Source organism: Erpetoichthys calabaricus, chromosome 3 (assembly GCF_900747795.2).
Source record: "Erpetoichthys calabaricus chromosome 3, fErpCal1.3, whole genome shotgun sequence".
Lineage (NCBI taxonomy): Eukaryota > Metazoa > Chordata > Cladistia > Polypteriformes > Polypteridae > Erpetoichthys > Erpetoichthys calabaricus.
Window position 1 is genome coordinate 54,594,107 of NC_041396.2, and position 20,329 is coordinate 54,614,435.

The 20,329-nt window shown below is 38.0% G+C and overlaps 1 protein-coding gene across 1 annotated transcript in view; it reads right to left on the minus strand.

Moving 5' to 3' along the window:
• Positions 1-9,764: 9,764 nt before the first annotated feature.
• The window catches only part of ift172 (intraflagellar transport 172), a 122,739-nt gene continuing 112,174 nt past the window's right edge, over positions 9,765-20,329 (minus strand). Inside the window, exons 47-48 of the mRNA XM_028796836.2 lie at positions 18,415-18,506; positions 9,765-13,236 (exon numbers count right to left, since the gene is read on the minus strand). Coding sequence (XP_028652669.1) covers positions 13,147-13,236; positions 18,415-18,506 — 182 coding nt within the window. The 3' untranslated portion in view covers positions 9,765-13,146. The remainder of the gene's footprint in view (positions 13,237-18,414; positions 18,507-20,329) is intronic.

Genomic DNA, 20,329 nt, shown 5'->3' on the forward strand with positions numbered 1-20,329 from the left:
AAGGAGTGCGTGTCAGGAGCACAGAATGTCACATAGATAGAGAAAACAATCTCTAGCAAACAAATCAATAGGGCTGTTTGGCTTTTAAGTATGCGAAGCACCGTGGCACAAAACTGTTGAAGGCGGCAGCTCACACCCCCTCCGTCAGGAGCAGGAGAGAGAGAGAGAGAGAGAGATAGAGAGAGACAGAGTTTGTTTTTCAGTCAAAAATCAATACGTGCCCTTCGAGCTTTTAAGTATGCGAAGCACCGTGCAGCATGTCGTTTCAGGAAGCAGCTGCACAAAAGATAGCAACGTGAAGATAATCTTTCAGCATTTTTAGACGAGCATCCGTATCGTCTAGGTGTGCGAACAGCCCCCCTGCTCAATCCCCATACGTCAGGATCAGAGAAAGTCAGTGCAAGAGAGAGAGAAGAGTAAGCAATCTAGCTTCTCAGCCATCTGCCAATAGCGTCCCTTGTATGAAATCAACTGGGCAAACCAACTGAGGAAGCATGTACCAGAAATTAAAAGACCCATTGTCCGCAGAAATCCACGAACCAGCAAAAAATCTGCAATATATATATTTAAATATGCTTACATATAAAATCCGCAATGGAGTGAAGCCGCGAAAGGCGAAGCGCGATATAGCGAGGGATCACTGTAAACAGTTCTACAAGGAGCACTTGATGGACTGATTTAGTGCGTTTAGAGTTCTTGGGATGAAACTTTTTCTAAACCGCGAAGTCCGTACAGGGAAGTCTCTAAAGCGTTTTGCCGCGGCTGAGGCAGCGTCTGCTTCATGCTGTGTACCAATAATTCTCTTTCCGATCAGCTGCTGCTGTGATTCCCCACTCAGATACAGTGAGAGTAATATGGAAAAAGATGATCAGCTGTGGCAACCCTTAACGGGAGCAGCTGAAAGAAGAAGAAGATGCAGTGAGAGTTACAACGCTAAAGCAGTTATGGTATTTGGAATATTATGGCTATTCCTTGGACCATTATATTGTTACAGGTTAATGACAATCACATGCATTAAACTAATAAACAATATGCAGTTAGTTTCAGTGTATTTATAAAGCCGCGTCAGGAATGTGGATCTAAGAAAGAAAGGGTGACCACACAGGAACAATAGCACTGGGTGCCACCAGTCTGCAAAACCGAGCGGAGAAATTGCATATACCAAGGTATGAGGTACCGTGGAAATGTGCGTGGCTTTACACCAAGTTTAGGTTTTATACATCGCGATTTGAGCGTGGAAACATTCGTACGCAACATTTCTGTGCGTACGCACCGTTTATACATGAGGCCCCTGATCTTAACCCAGTTGAGCATGCATTTCACTTCTCTATATTACTAAACCACAGTTTTAATTTATGCACGGATGCACCGATATGCAAGCGCAGTGCGCCACGGCGCATCAGAGTCAAACGCAGCGGCTTCCCAGAGTCAGTAGGTGGCACCCAAACACCGCCCAAACACCACAACCCACAGTCAACCCACAGTCAAATGCAGCGGCCTCCCAGAGTCAGTAGTATGTATGTGCCAGCAGTCTGTGTGGCATGTTTGAATCACATAACGGTCATTCAGTAACAGAGAAACAAAAACGAGACCGCATGGATACTAACAATAAACGGAGGCACCTACCACGCACTTCACAAACACCACAAGCAAAGAAGTCACGGCTCCAAAACGAAACACCTCAAGTAACTGAAATATAAAAATGAGCCCGTATGGATAAACAAAATGAACGAAGGCGCCTACAACGCGCCTCTGAAACAGCGGACGCAAAGGAGTCACGGCTCCAACAACGCAGAGCTCAAAGGCGCCTACAACGCGTTTCTGAAACACTACATGCAAGAGAGGCACAGATCCAAAACGAATAATCCACTGTGCCACCAGTCAGTGTGTATAGGTTGGAGTATGCTTCCCAACAGTAAACGACTTCTACCTAACGACACAGCCACAGAACAACAAAGACGAGACCGCATAGATAAACACAATACACGGAGGCTCCTGCGTCAGTAGGTGGCACCCAAACAACATGGATAAAAACAATGAACGAAGGCGCCCACACAAAGAAACTGCTTTAGTTCAAATGGGGTTATTGAATTAAATAGAAACTTTACCATGCCTACGACCTGTGAACTAAACCTGAGGTAAAGCGTGCACGCCAGGTTGTACAGCTGCCCGGACGCGACCGGCCACAACACCGTATATACGACGACACAGCCATAAAAAAACAAAAATGAGACTGCATGAAGAAAAACAATAACAGAAGCGCGTTGAATTGAACTGTCCCAGGACGCACCCACCCTCCATGATATTTCATCACGCACGGGCTTCCCCCCTGGGAATGGCCCATACTGCTTTCGCGTGTGTTGACAAATATTGCATTGGATTGGAACGTGCACCCTGAGCCAAATCACCACCGCAAATGTGCCCAAATGTACGTGTTACATCTAGATTACGCAGTATATCAACCACAGAGCTAATAATGAGAAACGTAGCTGAAGTCATAAACAATCACCCATTAGCAAACTCTATAAAAATGCTACATGAGGTTGAAAGAGAAGCCAATACAAAAGCAGAGGCGGACGGTGTGGCATCAACTGCAATTGCCTTAGTGCTAATAAAGGACAAAGAACAGGATCCGAGACGATACAATGTTCCCATCGTTAATGAAGTGGCAATTGTGTTTCAAAGTGATGACAGTGAGCCTCCGTTTCACCGTGATATTGTCATATATTTACCTCCTGATGGAAACAAGGCGCCTACAACGCGCTTCTGAAACACCACAACCACATCAGTCACAGCTCCAAAAAGAAACCGCTTTAGTACAAATATGTTTATTTAATTAAATGACATTTCCCAGGACGCACCCACCCTCCATGAGGTGATTGCCATTCTTGGATTTGCGATTCTTTCGAGAATCGCGGGCTTGCTGGTTGAAGACTAAACTTCAGACAGAAAGGCCCACAAACAAACAGCAACTGAAAGCCATTGCAGTAAAGGCCTGGCAGAGCATTAAAAAGGAGGAAACCCAGCATCTGGTGATGTCCATGAGTTCAAGACTTCAGGCTGTCATTGCCAGCAAAGGGTTTTCAACCAAGTATTAGAAATGAACATTTTATTTCCAGTTATTTAATTTGTCCAATTACTTTTGAGCCCCTGAAATGAAGGGATTGTGTTCAAAAAATACTTTAGTTGCCTCACATTTTTATGCAATCGTTTTGTTCACCCCACTGAATTAAAGCTGAAAGTCTGCACTTCAATTGCATCTGAGTTGTTTCATTTAAAATTCATTGTGGTAATGTACAGAACCAAAATTAGAAAAAAGTTGTCTCTGTCCAAATATTTATGGACCTAATTGTATATGCGCTCCTTCAAATTACCGCAAAGTTAAAAAAATTTAACAAAAAAAATCCTACACCGGTACAGAATATCAAAGCCACAGAACTGTAATTGTACTGGCCTCAATGAATCCTCTTATTCGGTCATCCAGCAAGCTAAACACCTTCATGTAATAACTCTTGAAATCACGGGGTGAGAATGTTTAATCAAGTATAATGGTGTGAAATTGTAAGTTCAAATACTGTACATACAAACACTAATAGAGTACTTGTATAAACATGAGGTAAGTAGAGTAGCATTTTAGGTACAGCCTGTCGTACGGCTGCACTCAGATCCCAATCCGGGTGGTCCGTCATGTGGTGGCTGCGGTAACACGCTGTAGTCAGTGTATGCTCCCAACCTCCTCCTGCTTTTATGACTAAGAGCTCAACAAACTTTCATATCACAAATATAACATTGGTTTTAACATTTCCCTGACTAAAAGTTACTCAGTGAAAGATATATAACAAGAAATTGCAATAACTTACAGGGAATGTCTTCACAAGAGCTAACAAAAATTAGTAGCCAAGAATAGTCTGAGGGAAGAAACACACACCCATCTGAGGGAACAAATACACCCACTGTCTGCTGCACTCACTTCCTGCTCTCCCCACTTCCTGTCACATGCAGCAGGAGCAGCAGCAGCCGCATTCACTCTTTCTGCACAACAATAAGAGATCAAACAACTAGAATGTAACTAACTGGTGGTGCCAGAACGGTAATGTTAAACACACATTCAGCTCAGAGCAATGGCCAAGGTAGGTGAACACTTCTGGCCTGGCACAGACTCTGCAGAACAAGACTCATCTCCAAAAGAGGCAGGAAGTGTGCACTCACTGGGTTCAATGAAACACAAGGGCATCAGTGGCTGATGTGCGTACTCAACAGACTTGCCTCATGGACACACATTATCTACTGCAACAGCCTAGCGAAGGAACTCCCAGGCCATTTGTTAAATGGAGCAAATCTTTGTAATCAATGGCAGAATGTAAGCCTGAATGTACGTTTTAAAACTTAAAGAAGAAGAGGGAAACTCTCTGACTGGGCTGGCTTTGGTTTCCAAAGCTGCCTCTACTAACACAATCTCCATTTAAACAACCCACAATGCTTTCATTTTTGTTACATTGACAAACAGTACATTTATTGGTACACTTATACAGTACCTATTGTATTATTTTTTTATATATTGCATTTGTTTGCATTATTTTCTGAACAATGAAACCGAAAAGAATAATGCATTGTTTGATTCAGGATAGATAGAAATGAATTCTAAAAAGGTTGAAGAGTCCGTTGTTTTAAGAAAGGAACTACTGGTCCTCCAGATCAAAACAACCTAAGAGGCAGTATGGGGGACTCTGATGTCTCCAGGGCAGACTGTGCTGAAGATAGACTTCGATCCATGACCAGTGTAACACATACAGTACTAGATAATATGGCAATTCCATCTTAGTATTGTTGCCTTGTAATTTGCGTGTCAAGCTTCTACCTGTTTCATACTTTGTCATTAAAGCTACACACACCAGCCATCTTTGTCCGTTTACTTTACCAATAAGTGAAGTACTTCTTGCTGTAGGGAAAAACCTCATTTGCACATTGGGAGCTATATGAGGCTTCAGAAAAGAGTGATCAGGCTTCTTAGGCAGTGAAAAATGAAACTTGTGACACTGGCTGCCGTAAGCACATAGATTTTTTTTGTAATACTTTTTCAGTTGAGAAAACATCTAAAGGAAGTGCTACAAGCCATGGCTTCAAGATTGTGAAATTCCAAGGCGTGCACAGATGGAATGTTGCACTGACACCCACGTTGCTTTTACATTCTAGGTATGTATTACTGTACCATTTTAGCAAGAAGAGTATTTTATGCTAATAGCTGTGTATGCCCTCGCACTTCCGGATTCTTCTTCCCAACTCTGTGCACTGCACTGCCAATTGGCTACCTAGTGTGCATCATGCGTGATTTTGCATACATTAAAACGCCACTCATGCCAGTTCCATAGATCTAAAAAGCTGCAATAAAATTAATTATTCAGAACTTTATTTTGTTATCAAAGCACAAAGTTAAAACACATACATCATGTTTGTAAAAAAGGGGGATTTGCTGGATTGAGATTGACTGCTAAGCAAGTTTTGAGGGGTTTGTTTCACATTGGCTCTGGTGTTGCTCGAGAAGGACATGAGCAACCCAAAATAGATACTAAAATTGGATTGTTTAGATAAAATTAATTTTTTACATTAGATTACTAACCATTGCATCGCTTACCAAGGTGAGTATCCAAGTCAAATAAAAGTACAGTATAACTGTGAAAAATTAATTCAATTCAAAGTATTAAATGTATCCCTTATGGTTAATTCAAGAAGCTCTGAATTCATCATTAGGAGTACCTGCTGTAAATGCAGCCCTTCACAGCCAAAGACTCGCATCAGCGCTACCGCTGATTAACCAATCAATCTCAGCCGTACTGGGTGAAAATGACAGTTTTTGTTTCAAGGTATATACTGTATGTTGTGTGCAATGTCCCTGAAATAAATATTATATTGTATACTGTGAATTTATGCATATGTTATGTTTTACTGTTTATGTTCATTTGGAGCTATTGTTTTCCTTATCTTTGTTATTTCTGTTGGTTTCATGTGTGATTCTGTCGTCGTATGCTGTCCCTTTAAATATATTAATGTTCTCTGGGCTTTGTGGGTGGGGCCCCAGAAGGTGTGGCCACACCAACATCACCACTCCTAAGCCCGCCTTCTGGTTATTTAAGTCTGCTGGGAAGACTCAGGATCTGGAGATCATTCGCTTACAGTAGAGGAATTGTGAGTATTGTCTTCTTCTTGGATTACCTTTTTTTTTTTTTATAAATTATCTTTCACTTTGTTATTGGATTTTACTGGTTTGTGGATTGAACTTGTTTGCTGTGGATTGCATTTTAGACAAATCCTTTATTTGCCCCGTTTAATATTTTCCTTATATTTTGTTAATTAATCCTTCATTTAGAAAGATTTTTTTCTTATTTATTCAAGCTGGGGGCTTACAGTCATCCCTCTTGTTGAAGGGCTTTTGTTATATATTTTAGGACATTTATGTTTACTTTTAGGCTTAATCCCCCCTTTTGGCCTGCAAAGCCTGAGGCAGGCCATTGGAACTGGGATTAGGCGCAGTGGGGTGAGTCCTTTATTAGGCTGACAAAGTGGGTCTAGCCAGTGAGGCTTTTTGGGCGCCTCACACCCCTTTTTGTCATATGCAAGACTCCATTTCATAAAAATGAAAAAATGCAGAAATAATTAAAACTATACTTCCAAGAGTTAGGAAACATATTTCGTGACACATTTAATTATTGATATTCACATATCATTCTATTATTTATTGTCACATTTCATGATGGATTCATTTATTTGTGGATATATTTATTTAATTTCATCTAAAATATTCCCCATAAATAATGTCAAAGGACCAAAATGTTATGAATTAGGCCAAATCCTTCTATAATGAAATGATTTGTAATAAATGAAAGGCGGATTTGAGCAGTTGTTGGTGACTAGAAGTGAAGTGAAGTGTTTCGGAGTGGGTGTGTCCTGACTTGACAACAGTGATCTTTACATCAATGCTACACATTTACTTAGTATCAAAAATTCAAATATGTTTGTGTTTTCAAGGTTGTTATACTGTTATTGCTTAATACTTTGATGTTTTATTCAGTAGTATAGACCCAAATATCAGTGCTTAAATTTCATGCCATGCTTACTGATTTTAGTATAGTGTCGGATGTGGCCAAAAACATTGGTATTCTTCCACTTTTTAAAAAAAAAAAAATAAATTTTTTTGTTAATTAAGTTGAAACTAACAAAAGTATTTGGCATCCACTATTTTTTATTTCACATTTCATAGTATAGAAATGTTCCTTTTGATTTTTGCCTAACATTTTAAGTAATAATACAAATGACGATTAGCAAAGGCAAAAATATTGATACCTGTAACCTAATATTTCACAGCACTGCCTTTGGAGACAATGACTTTAATCGAGTGCTTTCTGCACCTCTGAATGAGATTTCTATGCTTCTCAATGTTGTACTTGTGCAAACCGCTCCAGTTTTCTCAGGTTTGAGTGAATGCCAGCTGTGATTTTCAGCTTTTTCCACAGATGTTCAGTGGGATTCAGATCAGGACTGACTTCAGGTCACTTCAGAAGAGTTGAAGGATTTCTTTTCATCCATTCTTGGGACCTTTTTGGGTATGTTTTGGGTCATTATCCTGCTGGGGGCACCCAAGACCTGCAACTGAGACACAGCTTTCTGACACTGGGCTGCTATGTTTTGTTCCAACATGCTCAAAGTCCTTTGATTTCACTGTGCTTTGCACAGATTCAAGACACCCTGAGCCTCCTTCATTCTTCATTGTGGGGATTTCGTTGAAATCTTCATTCATTGTTCTATAAACAGAGCTGCTGTGATTTACCGAAAACGCTCCAATTTTGTTTCATATGCCCAAACGATATTCTCCCAGAAGGACTTTGGCTTGTCAACATGCATTTTGGCAAACTCCATTTGAGCTTTTTTTTTGCATTTCTTAGATTTTTTTTTTTTTTTTTAAATAGAGTCCTTTTCATTTAGAGTGACGAGTGGTGCAACTTAAAGCTGTTGCACCATGAGTTTGAAGATCAGCTTGGATTTGTTACGTTTTCCTTGTTTTTTTGCCATTTGAACAATCTTACTCTTTAATCATGGGTCACCTCTCCTCTTGTACTCACATCCAGTGATATTGGCTAAAATCCAATATAGCTTAAACTTCTTGATAACATTACCAACAGCAGTCACAGGAACATTTAGTTCTTTAGAGATGGCCTTGAAGCTTTTATGTTGACTATTATGTTCTTTCCTAGGTCCTCAGATAGAACTCTGCTTTTCCTTCTCTTTTCCATACTTAGCATGACAAACACAGTGACACAAAACAGTTGAGTGAGTACTTTTGTCCATTTAAATTGGATGAATGAATGTTTATAAAATTGAAGAAATATGTGATTCTTATTCAAAGGGGTTAGTCTGCTTGAAATATCACTCCAATAGAAATATTTCTTATAACCTCTAAAGTGTTCCAATTTGGAATGTCTTTGAAGAACAAGAAAGAACTTTGTTCTTTTCATAGCTTTTTGTTTTATTCCACTGAAAACCAATGAAATGCAGTATGGATGACAAAAGATCTTTTAATTTCATTAATTTTTGAGAGGAATGGGGCAATAGTTGAATTGACTGCAGCCAAATTTTTATGCAGAAGCCTTGGCATTTATACGACAATTACGTCTACAATTTAAGAATAAAAAGTTTTTTGAAAGGAACTCAACAGAGTGACAGTAAATTTGTCATTGGATTTTATGTGCCTTGACGAGCCGAGCCGCCTTTTTTACAATATCAATAACCCAAGGAATCTCAGTTATGCGAGTTGTCATAATTAATAAGTCAGTGTTTCAAACCAATTAGGTTGATTCTGCAAAGAAAAAACAAATTATAAATTTTCATTACATCCAATGTTGCTTTATTTTGTTATTTTTTCCAACAACTCATGTATTTTCTATGTAGACTGCGTGGCTACTTGATAAGTTTGACTGCTGAAATGATGATATCATTATATGCCAGGGCAATGGTATTTATATCAGGTAGTAAAGGACCAATATTCAAATGGAGAGTGGATAAAACTGAATGTTTTAAGCAGTTTGAGAGCAGAATGTGTGCTGCGATAAGGTGCAGTGGGCCAATGACAACAATACTCGATGCTGGAGAATTTAAAAAATAGCACTTGGCCTGCTTCTTCATGCCAAAGCAGCAGGAGACTACAAAAATCTGTAGGCTGATGAGGCTGTTGTAATGGTGCAGGGTGCATTGTTAATGTATAAATGTTACACTATCTGAGCATCTTGCAGATGAAGTGCATCCCATTATGGAAGCAGCATACCTGCCTGTGAATGTCCCTTTCTCTATGCTACAGCAAATTCATATAGTACAAGAAAAATTCCAGAAATGTAAAACCAAATTCATTCCAAAGCAGTGGGCTTGCCAGTCACAACATTTCAATCCAGTTATGAGAAGTTATAAATTAATCAGATTAGATCTCCAAGACAGAATCTGCAACAACTGTAGAGTTGACATTTGCTTTCATGACTCTGCTGCACTTTCAACACCTTAGCGAGGCTGATAGGAGGACAAATGGAGAACCAACTTGTTATTAGGCTTGTTGTACCCCGTAACTTGGCTTCTCCTTGTTTTCTTTTTGATCAAAATCATAAAGAATGGTCAGCAATTTTCTATTAATATATTTCTTTTAATATCAACATATAGGAAAGTGTGTAAAATCAGTGTAAAATAATTTAGAATATATACATATTTAAAAACAAATGCTCAATTACATTATTTAATATTAATATAAAAAACACATCATTACCATAACAAAAACACAGAAACAAAACTAAAAAATATAAATTTTTATACAAAGGCAACATTTAAGGAGGGTTTTAAATGTTTCTGTTTAATGTATAGATATACACAGTAGTATTAGAAAGTTATCATCTAGGATGTCAGTATGGTACAGCTAGTCATATTATGGCATAGCTGAGTTAAACAGACATCGTTACCTAGCGCTCCATTAACAAAGGTTCCATTAACTCTTTCAAGGCTGATGTCGACTTTTGTCAAAAGGAGGAGTTGACGATAGTAATCAACTGTGACAAAAACCAACTGTTATGTTTTAGTTGGAGTCTTGTTGCTAGAAAGAAAGTTAGCTTCATTGGTTTTAACCCAAGATTTCCTGCACTCCCATGAGTAGCAAGGCACAAATAACTGCAAAATTGGTCCTGACACCTGGGGAGAGATCCAAGTGGATTTGTAAAGTAGAACACTCCGGGGACGACGTTTTGCCTGTCAGACGCTGATTTTGATACAAGCGATCGAAGACGATTGTGAGGTTCTGGCTTCAGCTGATTGGTCCCCAGCTATTCGTGGTGCTGATCAGGTTCAAGTAGCTGACACGCCCATGGCACTGTTCGCCTGGGAGAACTGCCACTTAACAATGACAAGGGATTGCAATCTACTGCGACAGTGACCGTTGCTGCTGCCCCAGCCATGCAAAGACAGCCTGGCAACAAGCCTGCCGCACATTCTTGGCAAACTGGCAGCCACAGCATGCAACGACGGACGTTTTATGTTGATGTCTGTGTGACACCATTGCTTTTCAGAAATGTACGTTTTTTGGAAAAAATATTCAGCCCTCAAAGAGTTAAAAGGGACACAAATACTGAACTTCACAATTGCTAAGCATGACAATACGACTGCCCAGTGCAATTTAGTACACTTTGTGAAGCTGCGGGTTTCAGATAACTGATTTAGTGCATCATTGCTATGGCTGGAAATTACAAAAACATGTTTATATCTGATTCTTCAGTCTTCCTGATTGTAGGCTTTCATAAAGTTGTACGCAGCACTAAGACCCCCTCCCCCCCAATTATTTCAATCAGTCACTGATTAACAGAGGTCTAGCAATACTGAAAATTAAACTTGCCTTGTTTCATGAGAAGAAAATGTTAAAACTGCACAAGTATAGTAACTTTTATAAAGTACCATGTGGCTGTTAAGAAATATGTGTGAAAGATTTTTGAAGTGCTATTCTGCGCTCATGCAAGCACATCTCATTATAGTCCATGCTCTGATCATCTACTTGCATTGTTAGCAGTTAGCCTAGTCATAAATTTATAATTCAATTCACAAAAAACAAACAGAAATTATGGATATAGTGCTGGAGGTAACTGAATGTTGAATATAAAGTTGGAACTTTATGTAATTAGTCCTTTTTATGATTAACAAAGTTTATGTATATTATGAATAAGCGTATGTTAAACTTGTAAAACTAGCAAATTACCTTACCACGCTGGATACATAACCATATACTGTAAGTTGTAAATATTAAAAAAAAACTTTTGAAGTAGGCAAAGATGACAGCTGTTCACATGATGATGCACAGATCAATGTAGTTTTTAAATACTGCCTACTATTGTTTTACTGTAATGTGATCTTTATTAATCATTTATGAAAAAAACTGGCTGCATCCTAAGATTGCTGTGGCTAAAGTGTTTCATAAAAGACAAAAATTGAAGTGCAGTTTTACAGGTGTTCATTTGTTCAGAAATTTCAAAGTACAGTATAACTAATAAGAGTATGTTATAAACTGAAACTCATAAAATATCTTACTACTTTATATACTGTACTTAAAAAAAGTAGATGATACATTTTGTTTAAATAATCAGTCATAAAAAAATGCAACTAAAAAAATTAATCTATTACTTGCAGATAATCAAAATAATATACTTTAAGCTTACCTGGGAAGAGCTTTTTTGCAAATGGTGCAAATATAAAGAAATCTGGGTTTTCAGTGTGGCATGCTTTTAAGTCATATGCATAGAATTTTCAGCTTTTCTGAATGCAGTTTTCTGCTATTGAGTATATCAATGCTTTAAATGTTAATGCATTTAAAACAAACTCTATGTTGAAAATAATAGATTTTGATTCAGCTTCTTGCCGTAACTTCTTGTCTTGTGACATAAATAACTGGGCTCCAGTCTTATTTACTGGAGTTTGATTCAAAGATGAATCAACATTAAGATTCACAGCACTGACCTTTAAATCACAGGTTGGCAGTTCAATCGCTAAATAGTTGTATGTGACCATGAACAAGTCATGGAGCCAGCCTGTTCTCCATATGTAAAAATAAATTGTCTACATAGACAGATGTAGTGTGCGTCTCAACTTGTAAAACCTTTTAATCTTAAATAATGTTTTCTTAGTATTGTTCTGTATTTGAGCAATATGTGCATTAATGTCACCACCTATATTGAGTGAAACTAGTTAGTAAGATGCTTTTATGATGAAATTCCAAATGTACTTGATTCTACTTTTGAGCCTGAATCACATTTTGGATGAAGTGTGATGACTAATCTAGACCTGTCTGGCGTATAAAGTGTAGATTTAATCTGGCTGATATAAAAGAATTACATTTTGGGTGAATTCATATTAATTTGACCTTGTATTACCTTATACACAACATTTCTATAAATTCTCTTATAGTCCACATTTAGGAGTAGCAGTAGCAGTAATTTAGGTTCTAAGTAAGTTTACGCGGTTTAATATTCTTAACAAATGCTTAACAAAATATGTCTATATATTTCAGCACCAGCATTTGCAAAAATGATGAATGCTATTTGTTAAATTAGTTCTTAAACATGACAGCATGGAATGTATTTATTAGTTACCTGCACAAATCCTCAGAATCTTCAGCCGTTTTCCTAGGATTACTCAGAAGCATTTACTGTTGCATGTAAAATGTAGAGGAGCTGGTTTACAAACATTTTTTTGGTTGAAATACTGTCTTTGTTTGGGGATGCTGAGATTAGACAGGAGATCTCGAGACAGATTGCACATTACATTTTAGAGTTCATTCATACCAGTTTACTACATAATCAAATGTGTAGTGAATAAAAATAACTGTACAAAGTGTAAGGAAAATTAAGTCACAACATAAAATGCCTAACCCTTGCTTAAATAATTGTGCTTTTAACACCTTTTGTATTACATGTCTGTCTTTAACATAGTTGTAATGTTATAGTCAATGTACAGCCATATTCAAATCAGAGTTAACATACATAAAATGGAGCACTTCAAACTGTAAAGATTTAATTATTAAGTACTTAAACAGTAGGCCAAACATCACATAGAATTGGGTCTTCTGGTTAAACTGCTGTATTACTGAAATGAGAAGCCACCACTGGGAAGTCCTCCACACCATTGGCCAATAAACTTCAGAACATCTTGGCATTCTGGACTGTGAGTTGTCTGTAAATTAAAATCACAAGTGCAAGTGAAAAAAATATTAGCAGCATAAACTAGGTCAAAACAATGAAAAAGTATAATTGAGTTTAATAAACTAATTGTTTTTAAATAATTTATACTTTTTAGTAATTTTCCTAAAATTTTTTCTCAAATACAGAATGTCATGTGGAGTCAGAGCCTATCCTTACAGTGTCAAGCACAAAAGCAGGAAGCAAATGCAAATGTTATGCCACTTCACAGGAGGTAGACACATCTTTCTTTATTCACATCAGGCAAATTCTGATTCACCAGCTTATCAAATATGGTCATCTTTGAGATATGAGAGGGAACCACAATTGTATACCCCCACTCACAAGGGAAGAACACGGAAACTCCACACACAGCAAATGATAATTAGTGGCAGAAACCACAATCTATCCCCTTATTTACAGCATATAACATACACTCACTTATAATTTTTTGAACCAGTTATTCCAAAATATGCTTACTGGCAGTAGGAACCTATCGCTACAGCACTGACACAAGGTAGGTGTAGCAATAGAATGAATTTTAACTTGTCTAATGCTGATAATTAATTAAAATAATCACAAAGACACCCCTCCCCCCAAACAAAGAATGCCAAGTTAAATGCAACTTGAGTGAAGGGTCTCTGTTTCATATTCCAGCCGAAATGCCAGAAATGTGAAGAGATCTGTACATTTTATGAACGAAGTTCATAAAACATGCAAAAGTCTACCTTAGCACTTTGACTTTCTCTGTTGTAGAACAGACGTGGCTGAAGAAGTAAATTCACAAATAACCCAGACATGCTTGTTGAAATAAATAAAATAATACAATTTATTTATAGTGTGTGAGATTCTGCTCTGCTCTTTCTTATTGGATTTAGGATGAGAAATGCAAAATAGCCAGAATTTACTCTTCTCGGGGTTATTACCTTAAACTGACACCAATACCATAATAATATGCTTTATCTTATCTATTAAATTACAACCAATAGTTCTTGGAATCAAAGTAATACTTTGGTTCAAGGTAAGTGTTGCATCGCTCCTTTCATGGTTGGCTTTTTCCAGACATTGGAAAGAATACTCAGCACACTGTCTTTCTTTGTTAAGAACCTCTTCTACTTCTTTGCCTTTGGTCGTACCTTCTGGCTGTAGGTTGTACTGCACTTTCTCTCTGAGGGTTTTAAACACCCACATTGTCCTCAGTAGCTAGCAAAATTGCACCTGCTTGGTCAGCTGGTGAACAATCAGCCCCTGCCATTAGCAAACTGAATGCGTGCTTTATGTATGGTCTCTCTCTCTCTTTCCTGCTTGTACATTTGCTGTTCCTCAGCAAGGTTGCACTAATGCCAATGTCATCCAAACTCCAATACAGACAAGTATTCTACTCTTCCAGTCCAGCACAGCTGTCCTCTTGAGTAAAGGGATTGCTTCAACCTCTGTTGCACCCAAACCCTATCAGCTATGAGTTCTGGCTATGGGCAGCCAAATTTGCCCAGATTGAGCTGTAGCTTGATGAGGGAAGAGCAGTTAATTATGGTGTGGTTGATGTTTTTAAAGGAAAGAATATAGGTCTTGCCTTTGGGTTCTTAGGTGCACATAAGCCCATCCTCCTGGTTGACCACTGGTACAAAGTTTTTACATCAATGTTACTCATTTATTCAGAACTTGGGTGCCCAGCTCGTACCTCTGGGAGACAACCCTGCTGATGTTACAAGGTCTGGCATCGATCACCTTATGAGATAAGACACAAAGCTGCATTCCAGGCAAAGCTGCATTCAGGCAAACTGAGACATTTCAGCTGGCAATAAGCAGCTCACTAAGCTAGGACTTGGTTTTCAGCCTGGCAAAATGGATAATGTAGGTCTGTCTTAATAATCTAATAACGTAAGAAAATAAGAAGCTTGAGAAATTGAGATATTTTTAGTTAAGGTGCCTCAATATCTCATCATATTACTATAAACATGTACAGTACACAATGCAGTATCTCCACTTGAGTCTATTAAAAGCCCTTTCTACATCCAGAGACGGCAAGTCTACTGATGTTTCAAGGGTATAAAAGTTTAATAGTAATTTCTGCCTTTAAGAAATCCAATTTGATCTTGTGGTATTACAGAATGGAGTGTTTTCCCTTGTCTAATTGTTTAAACTTTGACTCAAAATTTTAATTTTGTTTTTCTGTAAAAAAAAAATTGGCCTGCATGATTTACATTCTACTCTAAGGGGTTTTATTCATTTTGGTGTTTTGGGATTTTTTTTTCTTCTCTAGCGTCCTAAACATAGCTAGCACTAATAGAGTTCCTAAAACAGATAGTCTGGACCTGGTGTTTTCTCATCTTAATTTAATAACATCTTGAATTTCAGACAGCCTCAGAAGTTTATTCATATATAGCAATCATGTGTACAGTGCAACATTTATATTAAAAAAAAATCTTTGACACTGGCCTCACTCACTCTTATACATCCTGCAAAGTATAGAAAATATATTAAGTAAAATATTTATCAGCTATAACTAAAGGGTTGAGCTTCAAATTTTGAATTAAATTAGTAGTGCTTAGTATTTTAAGTCAAGTTATAAGAGAGTCAGAGATAATACGTGTATCAGATTTGCAAGATTTGTGGGAATCAATTATAATCAATAAAAAAAAGATTCCTGACTAACTATGATGCTCTATGAAAAAATTAATATTGTCTTGAATGTGGGGTGGAGAAACTTCTGTGGATCTGACAAATTGTGATCCTTCATAAAATGATTTTTTCAAGGCAGTTTTAGATGTTGTGGTTAGAACCAGGGATGATCTACCTAATCCGCTATGTAGTACAAAGTTATAACCACCATATTATGTTTATGACAGCTGTCATCTGTAATTAAAGGCACTTACTAAAAATCCTTTATATTCCAACTGAGAATGTTTACATTAGAATAAACTTAGAGTCCTACCACTTGTCACACACGTGCGCATGGGGAACAGCTGAAGGGCCTAGTCACTTGTAGTTCTACGCCAGGCCAGGGGGCGGCGGAGTGTACTGACTATCTCTCTCAGTCCCTTGCAGACCTTTCCCGGGAAATCCCGCCTCTTGCCGGCCCCAAGGATGACGTCACTTCCGACCACATGGACGCCACTCTCAGTTCCTGCTACGATGATGTCATTTCCTTTCCAGGCCTTTAAAACTGCCACCTTGCCTCAGTACAGGCAGTTCTGTTCTGGACTCTGAACCATTCACATCTTGTACAAAAACAAGCAATTTTGCAGCCGAGCATATTATACGGGTGGCTGCCCCAAACCTTTGTGATGTCTCTGACTCATTCTTCTGACACACTATAATATGGAACTCTTCAAAATGAAATGATTTATTTATTAAAACCACTACTCTACTAGTCTCTAGTCCTAATGATAAATCTGTTTTCCATCTAGGTAGAACCTTAATAATTAAATTAAATATCTGACTTCAGCTGAATATGGTGTAATAACACATTTTTATCTTGAATTCATGGTTAGGAACTTTTATGGTTTAAATTACTAAATGATAGTAGAGTAAATTTTTCTTGACAGAAGAAGAAATTTTCCATCTTTCAAAAATTCTGACATTTCACCAAAATTCCAAAGAGCATCTTGCTTCTCTTAAACTTTTGATAAAGTTTCAAATGCTTAATTTTACAACTACTGATGTCTCTCTCTCCATAAACCATCCTGTCCTCTGACACACTGCAAAGCATGGCAAGCCAACAAATTATCTTTGCAATATTGTCAATGATACTGTATACAATATTTACTTTTTCTAATAAAATAAGGAGTCCTAAAATGTCAAGATATGGAATTATTATTACTGCTAAAAAACATTAAAAAATCTAGCTTAATGACCATTTTCTGGATTTGCCCCAAACCTTTTTCCTCCACTATCCACAGTCCTGGGCATCTTTTGGAGTTGCCCCATTTTTTTCTTATCTTCTGACACTACCTCCAACCATACCTTTTTTTGGCCTCCATCTTGCCCTTATCCCCTCCATCTTCATTTCTTCCCCAGTCTTTGTCACTCCATATACTCATACCACTTTAGCCTATTTTTCCTCTGCACAACACCACCATACCAAATCTTTCTCCAATGTCTGCATTCATCCTCCTTTTACTCCATGATATTCCACACATCCATCTGGTCACTCTGCCCCGGTTCTTTCCACATTTGCTCCATGATCAACTTTCTTTAATTTATCCTTTAACTCATAAATCAAGAAATTTCTTCCATGTACCTTTCACCTTTGCTATCACTCCTCTTCCCACACCTCATCATGCAGCTTAAATAGCAGAAATTTCCTACTTTGTCCAAAAGTATTTATACTGACTACATACCTTCTGTATCCCTCTCATATAATTTCTACAAACAAAGGTTACATTTACCACCTGCATATATCTATGATTATGTATGTGGCTAATACTAAAAAGTGGCCTAATGGAACAGGCTACAAAGTATATTACAAATACATTTATTTAACATGTCAGCTTAAAGCAATCCTGAGTATGCAGCAAACATTAAAATGAAAAGTAAACGATATAGTACTTATTTATACTGTAGTACTTATATACACACTAGAATTAAAAACTCTGACTTGGCTAAAGATAGAAAGGGCAGCCACAGTAACAGTGAGGCATAATAAAGGCATATTACACCTTTTTCTGCTGAATAATTTCTTGACAAAACTGTTAATGAATATTTTTTAAATATATTTTTAAAAATATCAAGTAGAACAAAATGCAAAAAAGTAAACAGTAACAAAGTAGAAAAAAATATGAAAGAGTATGAAAAATAATTCTGAAATGGACAAAGCAAGCAAGGCATTCTTACTCTGAATGCACTGATTGTACAAAATAAAATATTTCTAGATAAGAAATGATAACATCCATTACAAGAGGGTGTTGTGTTGTGTGTAATTGCTGTCTTCAGATGACTTTCTTTTTTCAGAGATATAACTCTTGCAATAAAAAAATACTGCATGGCTTTATACACATAAGTGGTTTATTAAGAAAAATAAGGGAAAACAAACATATGTGGTCTGCATGTTGCAAACCACAGAGCGGTCAAAAAAGAAACGCATCCTTTCGATATTTGCTGACTTAAATATTATATAACTAAAGTTCAGAGTGAAGCAAGTTGTGATTAGTAGTTGCAAAGTTAGACTTACCTTAACAGCCATCAGGAATGCATTCCATTCATCTTTATTTGCTGCTTTCCCTGGTCTTTTGAATTCAATTTTGTTCCTAAGCACAGGGTATCCTAGGGTTATAATAACAGCAGTAAATTTAAAGAATACAAAAATGCTGTAAATGTATCCTGAATAAAATTAAAATAAACTATATAATATCTAATATGGGCGGCACGGTGGCGCAGTGGGTAGCACTGCTGCCTCGCAGTTGGGAGATCTGGGGACCCGGGTTCACTTCCCGGGTCCTCCCTGTGTAGAGTTTGCATGTTCTTCCTGTGTCTGCGTGGGTTTCCTCCGGGCGCTCCGGTTTCCTCCCACAGTCCAAAGACATGCAGGTTAGGTGGATTGGCGATTCTAAATTGGCCCTAGTGTGTGCTTGGTGTGTGGGTGTGTTTGTGTGTGTCCTGCGGTGGGTTGGCACCCTACCCGGGATTGGTTCCCTGCCTTGTGCCCTGTGTTGGCTGGGATTGGCTCCAGCAGACCCCCGTGACCCTGTGTTCGGATTCAGCGGGTTGGAAAATGGATGGATGGATATCTAATATTTTGCGGTGGGTTGGCACCCTGCCCAGGATTGTTTCCTGCCTTGTGCCCTGTGTTGGCTGGGATTGGCTCCAGCAGACCCCCGTGACCCTGTGTTTGGATTCAGCGGGTTGGAAAATGGATGGGATGGATATCTAATATTTAATGTATATATAGGTGCTGGTCATAAAATTAGAATATCATGACAAAGTTGATTTATTTCAGTAATTCCATTCAAAAAGTGAAACTTGTATATTAGATTCATTCATTACACACAGACTGATGTATTTCAAATGTTTATTTCTTTTAATGTTGATGATTATAATACACAAATATTATATATACCATATACAGTATGAAGTATTTAGTAAATATCATTGAAATTAGTATACAGTGATCCCTCGCTATATCGCGCTTCGCCTTTCGCGGCTTCACTCCATCGCGGATTTTATATGTAAGCATATTTAAATATATATCGCGGATTTTTTGCTGGTTCGCGGATTTCTGCGGACAATGGGTCTTTTAATTTCTGGTACATGCTTCCTCAGTTGGTTTGCCCAGTTGATTTCATACAAGGGACGCTATTGGCAGATGGCTGAGAAGCTAGATTGCTTACTTTTCTCTCTCTCTTGCGCTGACTATCTGTGATCCTGACGTATGGGGATTGAGCAGGGGGGCTGTTCGCACACCTAGACGATACGGACGCTCGTCTAAAAATGCTGACAGATTATCTTCACGTTGCTATCTTTTGTGCAGCTGCTTCCTGAAACGACATGCTGCACGGTGCTTCGCATACTTAAAAGCTCGAAGGGCACGTATTGATTTTTGACTGAAAAACAAACTCTGTCTCTCTCTCTCTCTCTCTCCCCCTGCTCCTGACGGAGGGGGTGTGAGCTGCCGCCTTCAACAACTTTGTGCCGCGGTGCTTCGCATACTTAAAAGCCAAGCAGCCCTATTGATTTGTTTGCTAGAGATTGTTTTCTCTATCTATGTGACATTCTGTGCTCCTGACACGCACTCCTTTGAAGAGGAAGATATGTTTGCATTCTTTTAATTGTGAGACAGAACTGTCATCTCTGTCTTGTCATGGAGCACAGTTTAAACTTTTGAAAAAGAGACAAATGTTTGTTTGCAGTGTTTGAATAACGTTCCTGTCTCTCTACAACCTCCTGTGTTTCTGCGCAAATCTGTGACCCAAGCATGACAATATAAAAATAATCATATAAACATATGGTTTCTACTTCGCGGATTTTCTTATTTCGCGTTTGGCTCTGGAACGCAACCCCCGCGATGGAGGACGGATTACTGTAAATCATTTCACTAATTTTTTTTTCACAATAAAGAATCACATTTTTAATCTTGGTTGACATGAACT